The 20,316-nt window shown below is 40.6% G+C and overlaps 3 protein-coding genes across 5 annotated transcripts; 2 read left to right on the top strand and 1 right to left on the bottom strand.

Annotated features, from left to right (window-relative positions):
• Positions 1-511: 511 nt before the first annotated feature.
• On the bottom strand, positions 512-2,709 carry rnaseh2c (ribonuclease H2, subunit C). 2 transcript variants are annotated; one of them, XM_034211861.1, is made up of 5 exons: positions 2,649-2,709; positions 2,063-2,217; positions 1,273-1,385; positions 1,011-1,130; positions 512-747 (listed from the first exon to the last, which is right to left on the bottom strand). In XM_034211861.1, exons 2-5 carry the CDS (start codon positions 2,214-2,216, stop codon positions 724-726), a joined length of 411 nt encoding a protein of 136 aa, XP_034067752.1. In that variant the 5' UTR covers position 2,217; positions 2,649-2,709; the 3' UTR covers positions 512-723. The 2 variants fall into 2 exon arrangements, with proteins under 2 accessions (XP_034067752.1, XP_034067753.1); XM_034211862.1 differs by lacking the exon at positions 2,649-2,709 and adding an exon at positions 2,558-2,578.
• Positions 2,213-11,174, top strand: LOC117543512 (seipin-like). Of its 2 annotated transcripts, none has more exons than XM_034211860.1 (11): positions 2,213-2,287; positions 5,264-5,436; positions 7,120-7,372; positions 7,462-7,540; positions 7,628-7,771; positions 7,879-7,914; positions 8,900-9,034; positions 9,114-9,211; positions 9,865-9,925; positions 10,083-10,140; positions 10,241-11,174. In XM_034211860.1, exons 3-11 carry the CDS (start codon positions 7,125-7,127, stop codon positions 10,270-10,272), a joined length of 891 nt encoding a protein of 296 aa, XP_034067751.1. In that variant the 5' UTR covers positions 2,213-2,287; positions 5,264-5,436; positions 7,120-7,124; the 3' UTR covers positions 10,273-11,174. The 2 variants fall into 2 exon arrangements, with proteins under 2 accessions (XP_034067751.1, XP_034067750.1); XM_034211859.1 differs by having other exon boundaries at positions 9,796-9,925.
• A 246-nt stretch (positions 11,175-11,420) lies between these two features.
• On the top strand, positions 11,421-17,213 carry si:ch73-22a13.3 (inositol-trisphosphate 3-kinase A). Its single transcript, XM_034211903.1, has 8 exons — positions 11,421-11,432; positions 11,614-12,485; positions 13,965-14,049; positions 14,402-14,615; positions 15,043-15,247; positions 15,361-15,462; positions 16,209-16,280; positions 16,702-17,213. Exons 2-8 carry the CDS (start codon positions 11,673-11,675, stop codon positions 16,951-16,953), a joined length of 1,743 nt encoding a protein of 580 aa, XP_034067794.1. The 5' UTR covers positions 11,421-11,432; positions 11,614-11,672; the 3' UTR covers positions 16,954-17,213.
• The last annotated feature ends 3,103 nt before the right edge of the window (positions 17,214-20,316 follow it).

The following is a 20,316-nucleotide window of genomic DNA, read 5'->3' as shown; positions in this document are numbered from 1 at the left end:
ATAAATGGTTCTTAATGATTAATAAAGTGTTTACAACCTAATTAATCCTTTATAAGGGTAGTCTTATTGCTTGAAAATGTTAAACTATACAAACTTTACGCCAAAATGCAGTAGGATGGCAGTTGGTGGGGACGTGCAGTGTGGGGCTCTTCCCTGTTTGTGTTTAGCTTTTCTTATTGCCTGTGTGACCTTTGCCATAATCACAGATTATACAGTTTGAGCATTTTTTTACATGCAGTAATTCAGCCCCCTCTTTACATTTATACTTGAAATGTGCCTAAATGACTGTCAACTGAATTTGTTGTTCAACGCCATTTTACATGTTTTGGAAGTACATTTTCTGTACTTAAAATAGTAATAATTGAATGGTTTACCATAAAAGAGTTTTGAATACTTGGCAGGTGGAGTTCAGTCATTGTGTGCAAAATCTAAAAGGTCAATTTGTGAATAAACTGTTTAGTAAAACATTGTGTTCATGTTGCCGTTTCAGTGAATCACAAAATCACACAGGTTGGTCACTAAACATTAACCTTTAGTTTCTTTTTATTTCACTACAAAAGAAAATGTACAAAAATATAAACATTTGTTATTCTTCAGTTGTAACACAATTACACTGAACTTGTAGCACTTATTTCACTGTCTGTTGCAAGTCAACTTTAAAGTGTTCACTCGTGACACGCTGAGGACATGCCATCCTTCAGCATCAAATACGTTTTTCTCTCTTTAGTCTTCTACTGGCCCGTGGATCTGTCAGGGAAAACATTATAATAACAATTCATTTTCATTCATTTTAACAGCAGTTAACGATGAACTGAACTTATGGGACAGATGTTACTGTACTGTTGTTAGTACATTTGTCAACTGGACGACGCTTTGAATCACACCTAATACAAACCAGTGTTCCAGGACACTTAATTTACTTAAACTAAGAAACTTTTCATTGGGTGCCACAAATTGGTCTTTGATTTAACAGCCTTCTGTAAAGTTGGCTACAAAACAGAACAACTCACCGCCTCAGCCAACTCTGGCCAATCCATTGCCATCACAACGGTATCGTCAGAGTTTGGTGGCGTCTCCAGGTTCCAGTAGGTCAGCTTGTCAAACACAGATGATACCTTCACTGTCCTGTCCTGAAAACACATATCAATTACTATTAAGTACACATAATAACAAAATAGTTACCAAACTGAAATCAGATGTTATCCTCCATGCAATCAGAGCTTTGCCTTATGTTTGGCTGAACCAGACTGCGGGTCAGCGTCAGATGTTTACCTCTTGGTCGGAGCCGGGCTTGTTGGTCTCTTTCAGCACTAAGCCGGTGTAGCCCTGAGGACAGCTGAGCTCCTGGCCCTTCAACCCACGCCCTCTGAATGATACCATCTTCTCTGTAAGGAGAAAAATGTACAAAGGATTGTAGTTAGAAACAAAAAATGATGTGGTAAAAATGTTAAGCTATGTTACAAAAGAAGGGCAACAAAGTTTTAAAGGTCACCTGACCAACAACTTAATATCCGTCACACAAAAGAATACAAATCATGAAGACAAGAACAGAATATATTCTAAGGATATCTGCAACATTTACACAAAACATAGCTCTGCAGACCACTCTGCATTTCAGTCTAGTTCCTAGTGTTTTACCTATGATGTTCTTTTGTGTCAAATGTACATATTCTGTTTTCTGCTTTCAGGATTTTGTAAAGGGTATGGAAACTACCTATCTGTTTTATACTATTTTGAGGAAGTGGTTTCACTATGTTTGCTTTCTACGTCTTTAAGTGAGCTCAGCTTACTGAAAACATTAGATACACCTTTGTTAATCAATCTTTGTGACTAACTAAATCAAAGCATCCTCAATCATTTTCTAAAAGCTGTGGATTATACATGGTCATAATTATGCTGTTTTATTTATTTTGATAAGAAAAATAACTTAGGCCTTCTGTTATTATGTTGACCATCCTGACATTGGATACATTGCATTTGTTTTTATCTCCATCGTTGTTTTCTATAAATAGCAGACCAGTAACAGTCAGCTTTGGTCTACTGTCAGAGAGGTTGAGTATACCTTGTTTGCAGTCTTTGGTGGTGGCAGTGAGGTATTGTGAGACCTGGGCCGGCCCATTGTGTTCAATCTCACAGGGCAGGAGGTGGACTGGGACGCTCTGCGCCTGGCCCACAGAGGACACGTTAACCCGGGTAACACTGCTGTTACAGGACATGCTGCGATGAGAAGACAGAAGAAAACAAAACACATTTAAAACCTGAAATGTCTTGCTGTGATTTGATAAAGGTGATGTATGAGATGTATGCACTGGCTACAACAGAAAAGTATTTCTCCCACATTCAGAAAAACTGATAATTTATTAAGTTCAGGTGCAAAAAAAAGTAAGATCCGTTAAAGTGATCTGATTACCAGTACATAGACAGTGTATACATATGTATTATATTTTTTTTTTTCGTGTGCTTCTATGAAATGTTAAGGAGAAATAATTGTATCAGTAGAAAACCATCAGACTTTACATAGAATAAAAAGCATGCCTCATCTATTAAATATCTGTACCCAATGAGCGTGTTTTCTTAAATCATCTGATATAGTTAACGCGTTATTACGTGACTTCAATATGGAATAATTGAATATAGCTGGAACAAACCTTTTAGCAGTTTTCCAAATGTTTTTGTGAAATGAATTGGACCTCTTCCGGTTAGAGCCAGACTGCGTGTGATTGGACAAAAGTGTCTTCTTCTACGCTGCTAGAGGTTTTTTGGCGGGTTTTCTCTCTTGCAGTAAGGTATGTCTCCCCCTACTGGAGGGATACTATTTGACTTGTTCTGCTTTTTTAGATCTGTTGTTTTCTTGATTATTTATTTGATTGTCTTCCTTCTTGTTCTTTGAGCCAATACACATCTATCCAATTGTGTTAACATAATTGGTCACAAAAGAGTAGCAGTAGTATCTGCACTTTCATCCATTTCAGTCTAGCAAGGGTAACAACAGCAGAGGTACTCATTAAACTGAGCGCCCTCCAACCTAACAAGGCCACTGGCCACGACAATATCCCCTCCAAATTCCTCAGAGACACAGCAACCGCCATCTCACCAGTCATAGCTCACATAATTAACCTCTCCATAAAACAGGGAAAAGTACCCAAAGACTTCAAAATTGCAAGAGTAACCCCCCTGCACAAAAAGGGCAGCAAATTGGACCCAGGCAACTACCGACCGCCCTGTTTCTATACTTACCTCCATCTCGAAAGTCATGGAAAAAGTAGTATATGAACAGGTCGAAAAGTACCTCGCGGAAAATAAACTAATCTATGAATTTCAATCTGGCTTTAGAACATCCCACTCCACTGACACATGCCTTCTTTATTTGAGCGACCACATCAAACAAGAGGTGGACAAGGGCAAATACTGCGGCATGGTGATGCTGGACCTACAAAAGGCGTTCGACACTGTCAATCACCCCATTCTGATTGACAAGCTAAAAGCAATTGGTTTTGATAAACTATCGGTGAGCTGGATGCAATCCTACCTGGAGGGGAGAGAACAGATGGTGGAGGTAAACGGTACTCTGCCCCCCCCAGTGAGCTGTGGTGTTCCACAAGGAAGCATATTAGGTCCGTTACTGTTCCTAATTTATGTAAATGACATGTCATCAGCATGTGACTGCAACTTGTTCCTGTTCGCGAACGACTCAGCCCTGCTGGTCTCTGGCAGGAGCAGATTGCAGGTTGAAAAAACCCTCAGCTCCGAGCTCGGCAGAATCTGCACCTGGCTCGCCGATAATAAATTATCATTACACCTGGGTAAAACAGAGTCCATTCTCTTCGGTTCGAAACATAATCTCAGCAAATCCGATGACTTCTCAGTTGCAGTGGGCGACATTATTGTCACAAGTAAGAAGGAAATTACATACCTAGGATCTATTCTTGAGGCAAACCTATCCTGTGACAAAATGGCATCCAATGTAATAAAAAAAGTCAATCAAAGAACTAGATTCCTATACCGGATCTCCTCTCTGGTAAACAAAAACACCCTGAAAATTCTGGCAGGAGCACTCAATCAAGGGTACTATGACTATGCTTGCACGTCATGGTCACTTTTGGTGACTTTCAAAACCTCTTTCAAAACCTCTCTTAAAGAGCACCTTCGGGGGAGAGCATTGCAAAACTGGCCCCGGTAATGGTACAAATCTCAACCTGTCGTTCAATGGACAGCTTCCCCCCCCCCCCCCCCCCCATCTATGTATATACTCGCATTTTAGACTCTGTTACTAACTGTATATCTGTAGACTTGGTATGTCTTAAATGTCCGGTTAGGATGTATTAGAACGAAATCTAAAATGAAAATGGTAAATAAGCAATCTGTATGTAAAAAACCACCTGTATGTAAATTGTAAATAAGCCATCCGTATGTCAAATATGTCTTATATGTCTTAAATGACATGATGAATTGGAAATGGGGGACCCTGATGTAAACAAGACGAAAGTCTTTCTCTGGTCTGCATCCCCTTAACAATTGTATGTTTTGAGCTGTACTGTACTGTACCCAATATACGAGCTATTAATAAACTTTTCAATCAATCAATCAATCCCTACTTTTGTAGGTATTTCGTATTCAAAATATGGCGTAAGAGACTTGCACATTAGCTTAATTATTGTCAACATAAGATACTTTGGGCTTTATCCCATGGTCCTTTAGAAGGACAATTCTACAAGTACAATGCAGGATCAAGACTTGGGGAACAGATCGATGTGCGTTGCTAGTAGGCCTAGAAGAGTTTAAGACTGAGCTCTATCAAAGTAAAATGAAATGTGTGTATAAGTGTGGATTAGGATGTGCAAAAATACAAAGAATTTGGACTGCAAATAACAAATATATTCATTATGGATTCATCTACAGATTATTTTAAAGTTGTTTGTTTTACCCTCAATTTACGAATCAAAGGAAAAGGCAAGAATAAACTTGAAATGAAAGCTGCCCATGAGGTCAAATGATCCCCTAACATTGTCATAGAAGGCAATGCAATGAAATAATTAGTTTAAACAATTCCCAAAACCAAAACATAGTAGATGTTAACATTGTATTCCTACTTCCTATTAATGATAACACTTCAGTAGCTTTCCATAATACTCTTTATTTTTCTCTTTTGTCCGCTAAACATAAACTATATGTCGTTTTAATAGTAAGAAGTATAGTTCTCAAAACTTCTCAAGCCTTGGCCTTGTTGTCAGTGTCATATTTAACACTAAGAACTCTGTTCCAGTTGGCAGAGCGTCTCTCATCATGTGGGATGGACTAAGCCCGTCCAATGGCAGCTATTTCAGCAGCCGCAGTTATTGAAGGATCACAACATGTTATCCAGACAGGGTCAAGCTGTGGATAAAGACGCTTCAGCGGAAAGAGAAGTGATTTCCTAACACTCACAGTTGGCCAGAGGTGAGTTTTCTATAACAAAATAATGCTGTTGCAGGCATGTTGCTGATGGATATCACATGGATGTTTAAATAGACAAAATAAATGTTTGATTTGCAGTGGAAATCTTATTAAAGTAAGAGTATGTACAGTTAGTATAATCAGGAACACTTAAAGAATCAAAAGTAAAAGTGCCCAATGCAGGGAGATGGCGCCTTTACAATGTTTCTTTTGTATAACCACTGTTACAAAACTCAAAATGAATGATAAACTAATTTAAAAAAGGAAAATACGCAAATCCACATTAGTGAAGCCGGCAACTATAAATGTTTGATGTTTAAATTATTCAAATAGTTTTCTTTCAAATTACAAATTATCATCTCTATTTGTACAAAGTCATATATTTCGTTTTATTTATAACATAAACTCTTCATTCTTCTTAAATGTGGTGGAGGAGAAGCAGAAAGTGGCATGAAAAAGTATACTTAATATTAAATACTTGGCTACAGTGATATATTCGATCACTATAAGTAGCATGAAATGAGAAATTAAACAGCTTATACTAAAACCGAAAATTAAACATCAATCCACCAACATTATTACACAGTACATATTTTGTTAAAACATCCAGATTCTTTTTACTTTTTTCTTAGATGCTTCTTGTCAGTAATACAGTCAGAGCGGCAGTTGACTGTTGACACAGTTGGTTCAGTCATCTGATGCTAAAGGCCTCTGCTTGTGACTGAGATCAGACTCAGTGGTTTCACAGCCATCACTGCTATCAAAGTGGGGCTTGTTTCTGGACATCATGAAAACATCAACCACACTTTTCCATGAAATAAAACAGCAGGAGTTTTAGACTCAAGCCACTAATTGATGACTGGAGACTGAAGTTTAACTCAAGCACTGACGTCTCATGACTTCTCTTGGACTGAGCCTTCTGACCTGAAAATCAGAAATTCAACCCTTTGATTATCATGTTCCACTTCCATGTTTTATCTAACAGCATCCAATCAAGTCACAGGATAGAACCATGAAGAACTAATGTTACTGAACTCCAGTAGAAAAATATACCAAAGATGATTTCCTTCCTTCCAAAAACTATGCCATCTACATGGTCAACAAAAAGCAAACAGCAGTAATTGAATGTGTATGTCTAAAATGAAATTACATTTGGTGATAAACATATGATGATCTATTTTGGACTGCAAACCAAATTTGAAAGTTATTTTCTTCAGGTGACCTTTTTTCAGGGATTTTTTCCTTTTGTATACAGTACTGCTGAAGGTGGACAGGAAAAGGGGGGGGGGGGTGATATGCAGCAAAGGGCAGCATTCAGATTCAAAGTAGTCAGCTAGTTAAGGTCCCTTTATATAAAAAGGAGCCTTTGTACAAGTGTCACCAACAGGTGAGCTAAAGGGCACCCGGGACTTGTCAGTCTTGACTTGGGACTTGACTGCAAAGACTTGAGACTTACTTTTGACTTTCAAAACAATGACTTGGTTCTGCCTCTGCAAAACAGTTCTTGATGTGAATTTTACTTAAAGTGAAATATGGACAAAATCCATTGTGATCCTTTTCATTATGTCTTTACACTAAATCATACTTGTGGTGGCATTAAATGTGGTTTTTATCAACTGTTCCAGGTTAACTCTGTACTAATCTGCTTTTCCAAAAAATAAATGTACTCTCTTTTTTTATGTTTAGATTTCATGGGTAAAAAGAGTGATATGCGTTCAGGAGATGGAGAACCTTCAGCTCAAATGTTTGGGGCGCTGCTGGGGCTCCAGGATGCTGTCGTCACGTGGATGTCACGCACCCGTCAGAGAGTTATTCAGGGCTTTACTGTGTTCTCCATTGTCTTTCTGCTCCTCTGGATTTCAGCCTTTTTATATGGCAGCTTCTACTACTCTTACATGCCCATGGCGGCCTTTTCCACACCTGTGCACTATCACTACAGGTGTGTATGTAATATCTTGTCCAGCTGCATCAGACTGTAATTTATGTCTTGTAATTTTATCTTTCTGGCTTTCCCATGTTTATCTACAGGACGGACTGTGAATCTCCTGCCTCTTTTCTATGCTCTTATCCAATGGCCAACATCTCTCTGATGAGGAATAAGAAACATGTATGTATGAATTTGCTGTGCATCAATCTGTGTATTTGTATCTACCTCTTCTCCCATGAGTGTTACCTTTTAAAAATGTACATTCAGGTGCTGACATTTGGCCAGGCCTATCAGATGTCTCTGCAGCTGGACATGCCTGATTCTCCGACCAATCAGGAGTTGGGGATGTTAATGATCAAGACTACCTGTTTCTCTGGGAAAGGAGGGCAGGTTGCCTCCTCTGCTCGCTCTGTGAGTTGTTGATTTGTTCATCTCCAAATGTGTGCCTTAAATCAAATAATGCTTCATTGTTAGTTCATGCTCAATGATTCACTGTTGCATTGCTGTGTGTTTCTCAGGCAAGACAACTGCTGTCCGCGTCCAGCTCTCGCTTTGTGAGTACAGCGCTGACGTACATTAACCTTTAATCACTCAGCCTGGTCAGATTAGACTGCTTGTGCTTGCTGCAACAGAATGTGATCTCAGTGTTCAGGTGATGATAGAGATGTCCACACAAACATGTGAATGTATGATTGTTAAATGAAATACATCATACATATATCTTCCAGGAATATATGATGTGTAAAGTATGCTATTATTAATTTAAATCAGCTATTCTCCTTCACCAGAGGTACTGCCGGATATTTGCATCCCAGTTCTTTTTTTCTCTATTGTTTGTCAAGTTTTGTTTAGTTGCTATTTATTTTGGAATGTGGTCCTTACAGCAGCTTAAGATCCTCTGACTTAAATTACTCGATTGAGTGGTTACAAAAAGAAACCAGTACTCTTATAAATACTACTTATTTTGAAGCCTCAAACTTTATTAAAGAGGTGTTGATATGGTATTTTTACTAAAGCTGCATTTTTGGTTTGTTTTTGCATAACGTGTTTTGAATTTTATGTATATTAATTAGAAACACAACAATTTGAAAGACCTTTCAGTCACATGCAATGCCAGAACGAGGCCTAAAACTGCTAGAACTGAGACAACACAACAAGTTTAAAACAGAAGAACTTTACAGAACTATTGTATTACACTTTATAACACTGTACAAGGGGGAGTCCACTGAGATCAGCCTTTTGTCAACGCTTATTAAACATTAAACATAACCAAATAATTGAGTTATATGCAAAGGTAAAGCTTTTGCATGTGTGTGTATGTCCTACATGTGGGACGAGCTATTCATATGTTAATAGCAATGAATAACAGTTCTAAGATTTCTGGTCTGATATGTATGTAATGTGATAAATAGATGATAGATACAGGTTCTTATTTTATGTAATCTGATTGAGTAATCCTGATTAAATGTAATCTGTTACAGACTGAAATAATTTATTGACAGTACTATGTCTGTATGACTGTGTTGCCCTACGGTTCAGAGTATGCTCCGGTACCGCTCAGAGCTGCTGAGGTCTCTGAGCACGCTGCTGTTCCTCCCGGCCTTTCTGACCGGAGTCTCTGAGCAGAAACAAGTGCTGGAAGTGGAGCTCTTCTCAGACTACACGGACGACCCAGTGAGTCCTGGACTGCTTCATCGACGTGTTCAAATGTGTCGTGTTTTGTTGACTAAAAAGTTTGCCTTCATGTGTATAGTATCTCCCATCGGTCACGGCCGTCATTGAGATCCTCTCCAACAAAGTGCAGATCTACTCATCCCAGCTCAACATACATGCCCACTTCACTGGTATAAGGTAACATCTGTACCATGTTTTAATTTAGATATGATGTTAAATATCTGATGATGAAACAAGAAGAAAAACAGAGGGACAGTCACAGTAGCCCCCAGTCACATTTATTAATTTAGATTTAGATCGTTTTAGTGTGAGTTGCAGAGAGTTGGAGATATGGAGAAGATGTCTCCCTCCTCTTGAATATAATGGAAGTGATCGTCACTTGGCCATTGGCGTTCAAAACCCCAAAGACATATGAAAAACTCAGCAGCAAATTGTACTTGCATCACAGCAGCTCCATTTGCAACATCAAAGAAGGACACATATTAAGACATAATACAAGGAAAACAAACATTTAACATAACATCACGATCACTGAATAAGAGCATGCTCAGAGACCCTCTAACGTACATTAGACTTCATGCAGGAACTTTTTTATATCTACTAAACTGCACCTGCTTACAATGGAACACTAGTGTCTGGTGTAGTTCCTGCATGTGTAAAAAATATAAAATCCTTTCTGCACGTCTGAATAAAAAATATACAACATATGATATAATAAATACAAGTTATAATGACTCTTCTATCTTTGTATTCTCTATTAGATATTTGTTGTTCAACTTCCCTCTCCTCTCAGCCCTGGTGGGCATGTCCAGTAACTTTGTCTTCCTCAGTCTCCTCTTCGTCCTCAGCTATGTGAAGCTGCTGTTGAAAGAGGATTGGGCACCAGTGCAGGTGAGAGAAGAGCCGTTACTGCAGACACGTAACTGCAGCTGCAGCCCTGCACACTTCATGAGTTTGGTGTTCCATGATAACGTGAAATATATTCCTCTCGGTTGTTGTGTCTCAGCCTCAACGAGCTCTGAGTGCATGTTCTTCTGCTTGTTTACAGCTCAGAACAGATGGCGGTCGGAACATCAACCAAGAGGATCACAGCAATGCTGCTGGAGGTACAAAAAACACACTGAGAGAATTTCAATGTTTTTTAAAGTTATTTGCCTAAGAGTCTAAGACACTTGATAATGACTACAAGAATGAATCCCTCTGTAGGTACAGCAGAGCTGGTGGGTCCACGAATGTGAGCGGAGAGAGGCCCCATCTGCACTGTTGCAACAACCCAGAGCTGCAGAACAGACAGGTTCAACCTCAGATTTAAATACGATTCGGAGGCCTTTCAAGGATAATGAGAAAGTGTAGTGAGCGATAACAAGATGTAATGGTGAATACTTGAGACGGCTGGAAATGACTCAGAAAGCACCCACAGACTTCCGAAGCTCTGTGTTTGTCTGAAGCTCTGTTTGTCTCACACTCTTTCAGCACTGTTTCAAGTCTCTCATGCCTTTGTTAATACTCTGCACCTCAACATTTGGATTAGTAGTTCAATCAAAAAAACTGTTCAACAATATTCAATAATTCGATAAGACATTAGAAAGTAAATAGTATAGTGATACATACAGACAAAAACATGAAATTGTGAAATAATCAGATTATAACCCTGAATTGTTATTTCTATGGAAATACTATATTCCCTTTAGCTGCAGCTGAAATGCAAGATTGTAAAGCTGTTTCATTTTTAATGTAAAGACATGCCGGCTAACATATTTCTCTAAGTTCTTAAAACCTGCTCACTGTCTTTTCTAACTGATAAGTAGTCCACCTCACAAATACTGTGAAGTTAAGTTATTTCAATAAGGTTTGTGTGAAAAGGATCTTGCTTAACTGAATGACAACTATGATGACAATCCACATTTTCACAATAGAAATATTAAAGTGATGAAAATAGATGATGTTAAAACTTCTTAAAACCTGTTTTTTGTTACTTGATCAAAATGCACAAAGATCTCAAACCTGTTTTTGCCTCTTTCTACATCAAAAAATATATGAACACAGATTTAGTTATGTGAGTTATTAAGTAATGGCTGCAAATTATTTCTTAAGTGTACATTCTGTTAAACTGTTGCAATAAAACCTTTACAAAAATGTTTCATCAGGCTTCTGTTTGAATCTTTTCAGAGATTACTGCCTCTAAACAGTTAACACACAAAGTGCACTCTCATTATTGGCGGACATGTTATAGTATTTCCATCCTGCTATCTGACGTAGTGTCGATCCTGGATGTCCTCTTGAAGCTTTGGAAACTTAATGACGCCACTGCATGCAAAACTTTGCACCACCAGTGAGAATGAGAGAGAGATGTAGCTCACTGACGGTCACAGTGCTTTCTAACAGGTGGCAGACACAGGTAAGGTAAGTTATCCACATGCAATCATTTGTAGTTCTATATTTCCATTTGTGTAATTTGAAGAAAGCTTAGAAATATTACTGTGGAGGTGTTAAACTGGAGTTTAGACTTGTAAATGAATTTCCTCAAACACATTCAAAACTGTGTATCTTTTGTAAACATTTCCCTGTTTTTGTATAAGCACATGCATGTGTTCATGGAGTAGTGGCGCACACCTACGCTCTCACACTGGACTGTGAGATGGATGTGATGATGGATGATAACTACATGGAGGGGATGGAGATGGAGACGGAGAACAATCCAACAATGGATACTGACTTTTCTTCAGATAAGACGTACCAACATCTGACAATTAGAGAAGGGACTTCCAGTAGCTGCAGGAGGGTCAAAGTGAGATCCAGACCCAGACTCCAGTCCACAAAGAGCTTCCCCCCTTACAATCAGTGCATTGGGGGACTCGGAGAAGACGGGGATGGAGACGATGAGCTCAGTCAGTCGAGCGATGTGATGAGGGAAGACAGGAATGAGGTCTGTCAAGGCACAGAAAGAAACATTGAATTGATCCCAAGATGCGCAAGGGATGAAGTAAAGGAACAATGGAGGATGAGGAGGAAGGAAAGGGTGGGGGGCCGCGGTGAAGATACAGATGGATTGGAGAGGTGGAGTGGGAATAGAAGAGTGGAAGAGAAGAGCGAGTGTGAGGATAAGGGGATGGAAGGGGGCACAAACAGCGAGTGGCAACACTGCAGAGGTAGAAACTGTAGTTTTGAGATTGAAGAAGTGGATGAAGAGAGGAAGACATCGTCAGAGGGGGAGAACGAGGGGAGCGGGGAGACCCAAGAGAGGAGGGATGGAGAGGCAGAGGAGCTGATAGGAATCAAAGAGGGCTCCACAACACATCAGTGGTCCTCCGCACATCCAATCCTCTCCAAGCTTCTGCACTCCTCCTCCTCCACCTCCTCCAGCTCCTCCATCAACTTCTCCTCAGCAGAGAGCGATGAGGTCTTCAGTGAAGGAGAGGATGTTGGCTCAAAGAGGAGGGCCTTCAGGAAGGTGAGATGCAGTTTCACACGTTGTCTTGCATATGCTAGCCCAGTCTATGCACTTTCCATGGCGATGGCTTAATACAACTACATTTCTCAACTGTCATTCACACCTGTGGTCCTGCTGATTTGCATCGGCTTGAAAGAGGACTTTGACAAAGTCGGATTTGAATGGTGTTTGCATGCCTGACTCTGGCTGCTGTAGATAGGACAGTAGAGGGAAGCGGGCAGTGGGAGTAGGAGGAGGGAGTAGATCTTCTCAGTATTTTGCATTGTTGTACATAGTAAGCCTCGACTAAATAAAAGAGCACTACATAAGAAGGTGAACTAAGCATACATAGCATATAATGTAGACATTGTGTGAAAGGGACTCCACTAAGCATGCTCTGGTCTACCTTTGCTTCCCTTGTTCATTTAGTTTTTCTTTGGTGTGCCTGGTGGCAGCTGCTTTGTGTATATACAAAACAGATCATAACTGTTGAGGTATGCGCTGTTGGTAAAAGCCAAACACACAGACAGACACTGCGCTAACACTTTTAGACGGGCACAAAGGACTTTATAGGTGTTTGTACCATACAGTGAGCTTTCAGTTATTTAAATGGTCACAGTTACAAAAGGTGTAAATAATTAAATGAGTGATGGTTCCAGAAATTAAGGCTGCTTCAGTTTCAAGGTGCTGCTATTGTTCATGCTGGGTCACCGTCATATCTTCCTGGGACAAAATAAATATAACATAGCCATTATTGACCTGTATATTTACTACTACGACAAATCAAAATATCTGCTTTGAGGTAGACCTGCGTGTAGACCTTTGGTTGTCACCTATTTGATACAGCATATAGGCTGCCTATACAAATCAAAATGACCATATTGTAAAACTGGAATTAAAGATGTGATCAGGTTATCAGAATCAGAATACCTTTATTAGTCCCACAGAGGGGACATTTGCATCGTTACAGCAGGAAAGAGCCACAGACAGTGAACCTGCCTGAGGACCACAGATGGAAATTAGCTATTAGCTATAATCTGGCATATTGCATCTCTTCTCTTTGCTGAGATTAATGTTTTTGTATGCATGGTCCTTCTATACATAAATACAAAATAACAGCTTAATGTTACATAAAAAAGTACTAAGTTATGATACATAACCTTATCCTTTACAATGTGACTTGAATCTAATTGTAATTTGTCTCAAATCAGGGCTGATTTTAGGTAATTATTTTTAATAATTATATAGCCAAACCCTGATTGTTTTTATAGCCCACTGTCTCCTCACTAAATCAAGTTCCTGGTTCAGCCTGGAGCCTTTCAACTTGCATGCAGATGTTCAGGTTTAGATGAACTCTGAACTGCCTGCAGGGGGATGTGTTTCTCTGTGTTCTTTACCCCTGTGGCCTTGCCAAAGATCTAATCATACTAGAAAAGGCTTGTCTACCTGTTGGCCTTGCATGAAGACTTAAACATAATCTGCTCTTCTTTTGGGCCTCAGAGCCGCTCCTGGAAGACCTACCTGACCATGATGCACTGGTCTCTGCGGCGGCAGGGCTCCTGGGTCCAGCTGGCTGGACATCAAGGCATGTTCATCCAAAACAGACACATGCAGGCACTCAGAAACTACTGTTTAAGTTTAGAGATAAATATGAGAGCGATCAGACCACTTAAATGCACTTAAATGGTGTAGATTCATGCTGTGATGGTTATCTCACTGTGCATACATCACTGCTGCTATTTTAACAGACTTTGTCATAGTTCATCCACCATACACCAACACATTGAATCATGTCAACCATCTCTGAGTAAAGGTTTCTCATCTAATAAGAAGGTTTGCTCAAGTTAAAAAAGGAAAAAACACAACAAATGATGATATCGGCCTTCTTGTTTTATTAAACACATGTGGATAGCTTCCCTTGGTACTGTCATCACCAGGTAACTTCCAGCTGAGTGAGGGAGGGGAGGTGTTGAAACTGTACTGTGAAGTGGAGGCAAAGTGTCTGGACTCCCTGATGATAGATGCGCTGAGACCCTTCGTCCCGCAGTACCACGGCTGCGTCACCAGAGGGGAGCACTGCTACATCCGCCTGGAGGACCTGCTGAGCGGCCTGAGGAGACCTGTCATCATGGACTGCAAGATGGGAGTCAGGTAGGCTAGAGAGTAATATTTATTTTGACCAGCAGCGACTACATGGACGAAATTATAGAATAGACAGCGAGACATGGAAAAGGCACTACCATCTCATCTAGGAGCAGATTTTGATATGCTTTGCATTGGTTTTGTAGTTTTTTTTGTGTCTGTCTAGGTTTGCCCCTTGTAGACATTTGTGTCTCTTCGCAGGGAGGTGCTTAGCATCTCCTGGTCGTAATACATTCTCTTTCTTATTGGTACATGTCTACCAGTGACATTTTAGGCCCATGTTCTTATGCCTGGTAAAGTTGCTCATTGGTGACCACAACGGTCTTGCAGGTATTTAATTCGATGTTGTAGAAAATAGTTAGTTAAGATCAAATGAGGGTCTGAGTGGTAAAAGCAAAGCAGTGTGTTTTTAAATACATTACAGTTTATTTCTCAGGACATACCAGGAGGAGGAGGTGGCAAAAACCCAGACTAAGGCCACTCTACGGAGTGACATGTACCAGAAGATGGTGAAAGTAGACCCTTCCGCTCCATCAGTGGAAGAACACGAACAGAAAGCGGTGACCAAGAGTCGGTACCTTCAGTGGAGGGATACAACCAGCTCTACGTCCACGCTGGGTTTCAGGATAGAGGGCGTCATGGTAGGGGTAAAAGGCATCACAGCAGGACTATTTATGAAAAAATTGCCATTTACCTGATTGTTCTTATCAAGTGACATGTCTGTGCTGCTGTGTTTATTTTCTGTGTGACTCAGATGGAGGATGGCAGTGTCCAAAGGGATTTTAGGAAAATTCTGACTTTAGCTAAGGTCACTGAGGCAATGCTCTACTTCACCCGGAGTCAGCTGGATATCCTGGTCAGTTTTGTCTGTCTGTCTGTCTGTCTGTCTGTCTGTCTGTCTGTCTGTCTGTCTGTCTGTCTGTCTGTCTGTCTGTCTGTCTGTCTGTCTGTCTGTCTGTCTGTCTGTCTGTCTGTCTGTCTGTCTGTCTGTCTGTCTGTCTGTCTGGCTGTCTGTCTGTCTGTCTGGCTGGCTGTCTGGCTGTCTGTCTGGCTGGCTGGCTGGCTGGCTGGCTGGCTGGCTGGCTGGCTGGCTGGCTGGCTGGCTGGCTGGCTGGCTGGCTGGCTGGCTGGCTGGCTGGCTGGCTGGCTGGCTGGCTGGCTGGCTGGCTGGCTGGCTGGCTGGCTGGCTGGCTGGCTGGCTGGCTGGCTGGCTGGCTGGCTGGCTGGCTGGCTGGCTGGCTGGCTGGCTGGCTGGCTGGCTGGCTGGCTGGCTGGCTGGCTGGCTGGCTGGCTGGCTGGCTGGCTGGCTGGCTGGCTGGCTGGCTGGCTGGCTGCTGGCTGGCTGGCTGGCTGGCTGGCTGGCTGGCTGGCTGGCTGGCTGGCTGGCTGGCTGGCTGGCTGGCTGGCTGGCTGGCTGGCTGGCTGGCTGTCCGTTAAACACTAGTTACATTTTCAGTGTCGCTTCTTGACCTCTATTATGTTGTTTGTAGTTGTAAAATCCTATTCCTCCCAATTTACGTTTCCTTTTTTACGTTAATCCTTTACCCTGTGATGTAGTATCTGTGTCTGCTAAATCTCACCTCTGCCCATGTGTGCACTCAGAAAGCGTACCACTCCAGACTTCTGGCCCTGAGCGAAGCCCTGAAGAATTCACTGTTTTTCAGGAGCCATGAGGTTGGTTTTGAGACAATTAGTATAATTTTAATTTCCGCCTTAAATCAAATTAAATTGATAAAAATGGATCTGAATCAACGCTTTCTTAATCTTCTTTGCTTGTTTATAGTCAACCAACTTGTTTTCATTTTGATGTTATTTACCTTTATTATATACATAATGTGTTTCTATCATGTTCATCTTTTTCAAGCTATCATTTTGTAAAACAGGGTTAAGGCAGTGTCCTTGTGTATGTCCTTGTTGATTTTTCTATGCTGATGATACAATTTAATTTGTTTATTATCAGTTGTTTAAACATTTGTTAACCTCGATGTTAAGTGCCTGAGGCTCCTTGAAAACAAGATATCTGAAGTCTCAAGGGGGTCCATCTTCTTATTACATCGTTAAATAAATAAATGATTTATCTGTTTGACCTGATCAGGTGATTGGCAGCTCGCTCCTCTTTGTCCACGACCACAGCAGCAAGGCCAGCGTGTGGATGATAGACTTTGGGAAGACGACCCCTTTGCCTGACAGGCTCGAGCTCCGACACAACATCCCGTGGGCCGAGGGGAGCCGGGAAGACGGCTACCTCATCGGTCTGACGTCCCTCATCGCTTCTCTGAGCCAGGCCATCAGTGTGGCCTCTTCTCAGCAGGAGGACAGCTGCGGAGAAGAGCAGAGTGTTGCATGAAGTACACTGAGAGATGTGGGGGTGACCAACTCCCACTAAAAAACACTTATATTCAGGATCAGATGGATACATCACTGCTGTTACACTTTGAACTGTTGCATCGTTAGATTCTCTATCTGGAAGACGCACAGCAGGGGAGGATTTGTTTATGGGGGGATCTTCCTCAAAGGCAGGGGAAGAGGACTGACAGTGTATTATTTAGATAACATCAATAGAAATGTAATGTGGTTGACTTGCAATTGTACATCTGGCATGTACCGTAAAACTAGAGACAGTGTTTAAATACTTTTTCTCCGTTTTTGTTTCCTTTTTTAATATTTGTAAAGGACCAAATACTGTCAACAAAAATAAATACTAAATGCATTGATAAACAAGAAGATTTTGCTTTATTTAAGCATTTTAATTATTTAGCCTTCATATCATGCAGCTAAAATGTTTATTTTTCCTCTTAAAGGCGTACAAAAAAGACATACTTATGGTTAATTTAATTTAACTTATATTAGACATATAAGACAGTCCAAGCTAATCGAAATGAACAAATCATGACACTATCCGGTCTTTTTCAATATAACTAAAGCTGCAACAAACAACTGTTGTTATTATTGATTACTATTGATTAACTCATTGAGTAACCTGCTAACAATTTTATAGATTAATCAATTCACATTTTGGTAAACAAAAAGTGTATATCCCAGTTTCTCAAAGATCAAAATCATGGTGTTAAACGTCTTGATTAGTCAGTTTATAGATATTTAGTTATACAATATAAAACAAAGAAAAGCAGGAACTCTTCATATTTGAGAGGCTGAAAAAAGGACTTCAAATGATTTATCGAATAGACCCAAGTTAACATGCTTAATCTGTGATGATTGATAGAATGAGACAAAAACGTATAATCATGTGCAGGGACGTGCACAGACATTTGGAGGGGCTATTGCTCTAAACTAGAAAAAGGGCCGCCCCCCGACCCCCCTGAAAACGTAAGAACTTTTTATAAAAAAATTAAAAATGAAAACCAGGGGAAAAAATTGTTTGCGGTCCATATCTCATTAACATATCTAATGTTAGTAACTATTAAAGATAAAATGCGGACAATTCTGTTTTAATGTAGTTTGACCATTGTAACTGCTGTGCCTTAAATAAAATCACTAATTGATTAAACCAGTTCAATACGCATTATTCTTATTCTTATCATTCATTATGAGCGCATACGGTAAGGTATCTAATTACTTATGTATTTAGTATTCTATAACTTAATAACAGAGATTGTCAAACTAAAGTAGAGACATGGCAGAAATCCAACAATGAAGCGGGACAGTGAAGTGTTCTCCCGTATGTGAGAGAGGGCAATCAAGAAAAGAGAGAGAGGGAGTTTACGGAGCAGATGAAAAGACACAGAAAGACAGAAACACAATAACAAGTATATTTAGGTGTTTTTTTTGTAATAGCCGACGGTGTCAAGAGGAAGTAAAGTCCCTGGTTTGTCCCCTATACTCATGCCATGAGAACACTCAAAATCAATTTAAGCATATTTAAAAACGGGAACATTTCCGGGGACAGATTGATCACATAGCCATATGAGGCCGGACCGGACTCGGAGGGCTTTCCTTTGCTTTCAGCTGTCAGATTGTAAACAAAGTCACGTGACTGGCAGATGACAGCGCTGACAAGGTGTTTTATCGCAGCGAGACTCTTCAATACTAATTGTGGGCTTATCATGTTTATTCGGCCACAACGGAACAAAAAGACGTTCGCTCTCTCCAGAGGGGCAGGTCAGCCAAAAAGTTCAAAAGGGCCGTTGCCCGGGCAACATTAGCCCGTACCTGTGCACGTCCCCTGATCATGTGGAATCAACATGGGTGGGGAAAAACCAAGATATAAAAAGTATTTACCATATACAGATATAATCGTTTTACTCATGCATGGTGTAGGTTTGCTCCCACACATGGGAAATTGTCTTCTATGACTTTATTCTGCAACTATAATAGGTAGCCTATATCATATGTATGAGGCAGTGAATACAAAGTGAGAAGCCCTCTCTGAATGTGTCCGAGAACAGATGAGCGGACGGGCATGTTCCAGGACGTAGAGACACTGAGACCACAATAGTGGCACAAAGCCCAGACCTGGCAGCAGACTCAGGGGGAGATTTAAGAGGCCAGCTGCCTGAAGCCGGGACCAATGTGTATCCGGCCAACTCAGAATGCCCGAGCAAATACAATGATCTGATGGGGTTACCTCAACCTGAGGGCGTCAGGGAGTGGAAGGATATGCAGCCTAAAATGAAATAAAGGAAATCTGTTCAAAGCCATCCTTTGTTATATTCGACAGAGCTAACCATTTGCATGCCTTTGTCCCTCACTGACCCATAGACAGGGTGCCCTAAAACAAACTGATCTCATACTGCTCTGGTTGGTCATAATTAATACACATAGGTGAACATGTTTCTTTACATTGGGTCCCACTTGTGTAGAGTGGTTCTCAAACTTTTCTGGTCAGGCCCCCCCTTTGGAGAAAAAAAAAGTCGGGGCCCCCCCAACACAAATAGTCAGGCTCAGTAGCTCAGGTAGCTTGACGTTTCATAGAGGGTGCTCAAACATTTAGGGTTTCCCATTAATGTACCGGTCGCTACAGTGGAATTTTCTACTGCAACATTCCCCACGCATATACACAGTGTACCCGCGACTGTTACAATGAAGGCTCGATCATCAGTTTACGGCATATAGGTGTAAGCAGGGGTAAAGTGCTATTTTTATAGGTGGTGTGTGGACCTCACATAGGGGGGTCCCGGGGCAAGCTCCCCCGGGAAGATTTCATTTTTAAATATTGAAGTTAAATGCATCAATCTGGTGCACTTTGAGAGCAAAATGAAGAGATCTATGGATACATCTCTCAACACGTAATAGTACTGTACTGCATCATAATATTTTCGAATCAATCATTTTTAAAATTATGATTTTTTATTTTGTTTTAACCATTTTTCCTCCTGGTCTCTCGTGCCCCCCCTGGCATGCCTCTGCGCCCCCCTGGGGGGGGGGGGGGGGCGCCCCCCCACTTTGAGAACCACTGGTGTAGAGTAATATGTTTCCGATATGCAATTGTAAAATAAAACATACAAATACATTAAAATAAATTAAAGTACTAAACATATAGTTTATCTATACATGGGTGACATATCCCACTCTTTAAGTATCAATATTAATGAATATTTCAATGTATTTGCAGACAATCAGATTAGTATAAAAACATAAAGGAATGGTAGGCTACCTAATAACAATATTTAGTATGATTAGATTAAATGAATTTGGAGATACATGTGTACTCGATTCAATCACACCACAAAACCTTGCTAAATCTAACTAA

This window comes from Gymnodraco acuticeps, unplaced genomic scaffold (genome assembly GCF_902827175.1).
Source record: "Gymnodraco acuticeps unplaced genomic scaffold, fGymAcu1.1, whole genome shotgun sequence".
Taxonomy (NCBI): domain Eukaryota; kingdom Metazoa; phylum Chordata; class Actinopteri; order Perciformes; family Bathydraconidae; genus Gymnodraco; species Gymnodraco acuticeps.
The sequence above is the reverse complement of the archived record's forward strand: the minus strand, read 5'-3'. Positions and strand labels throughout refer to the sequence as shown.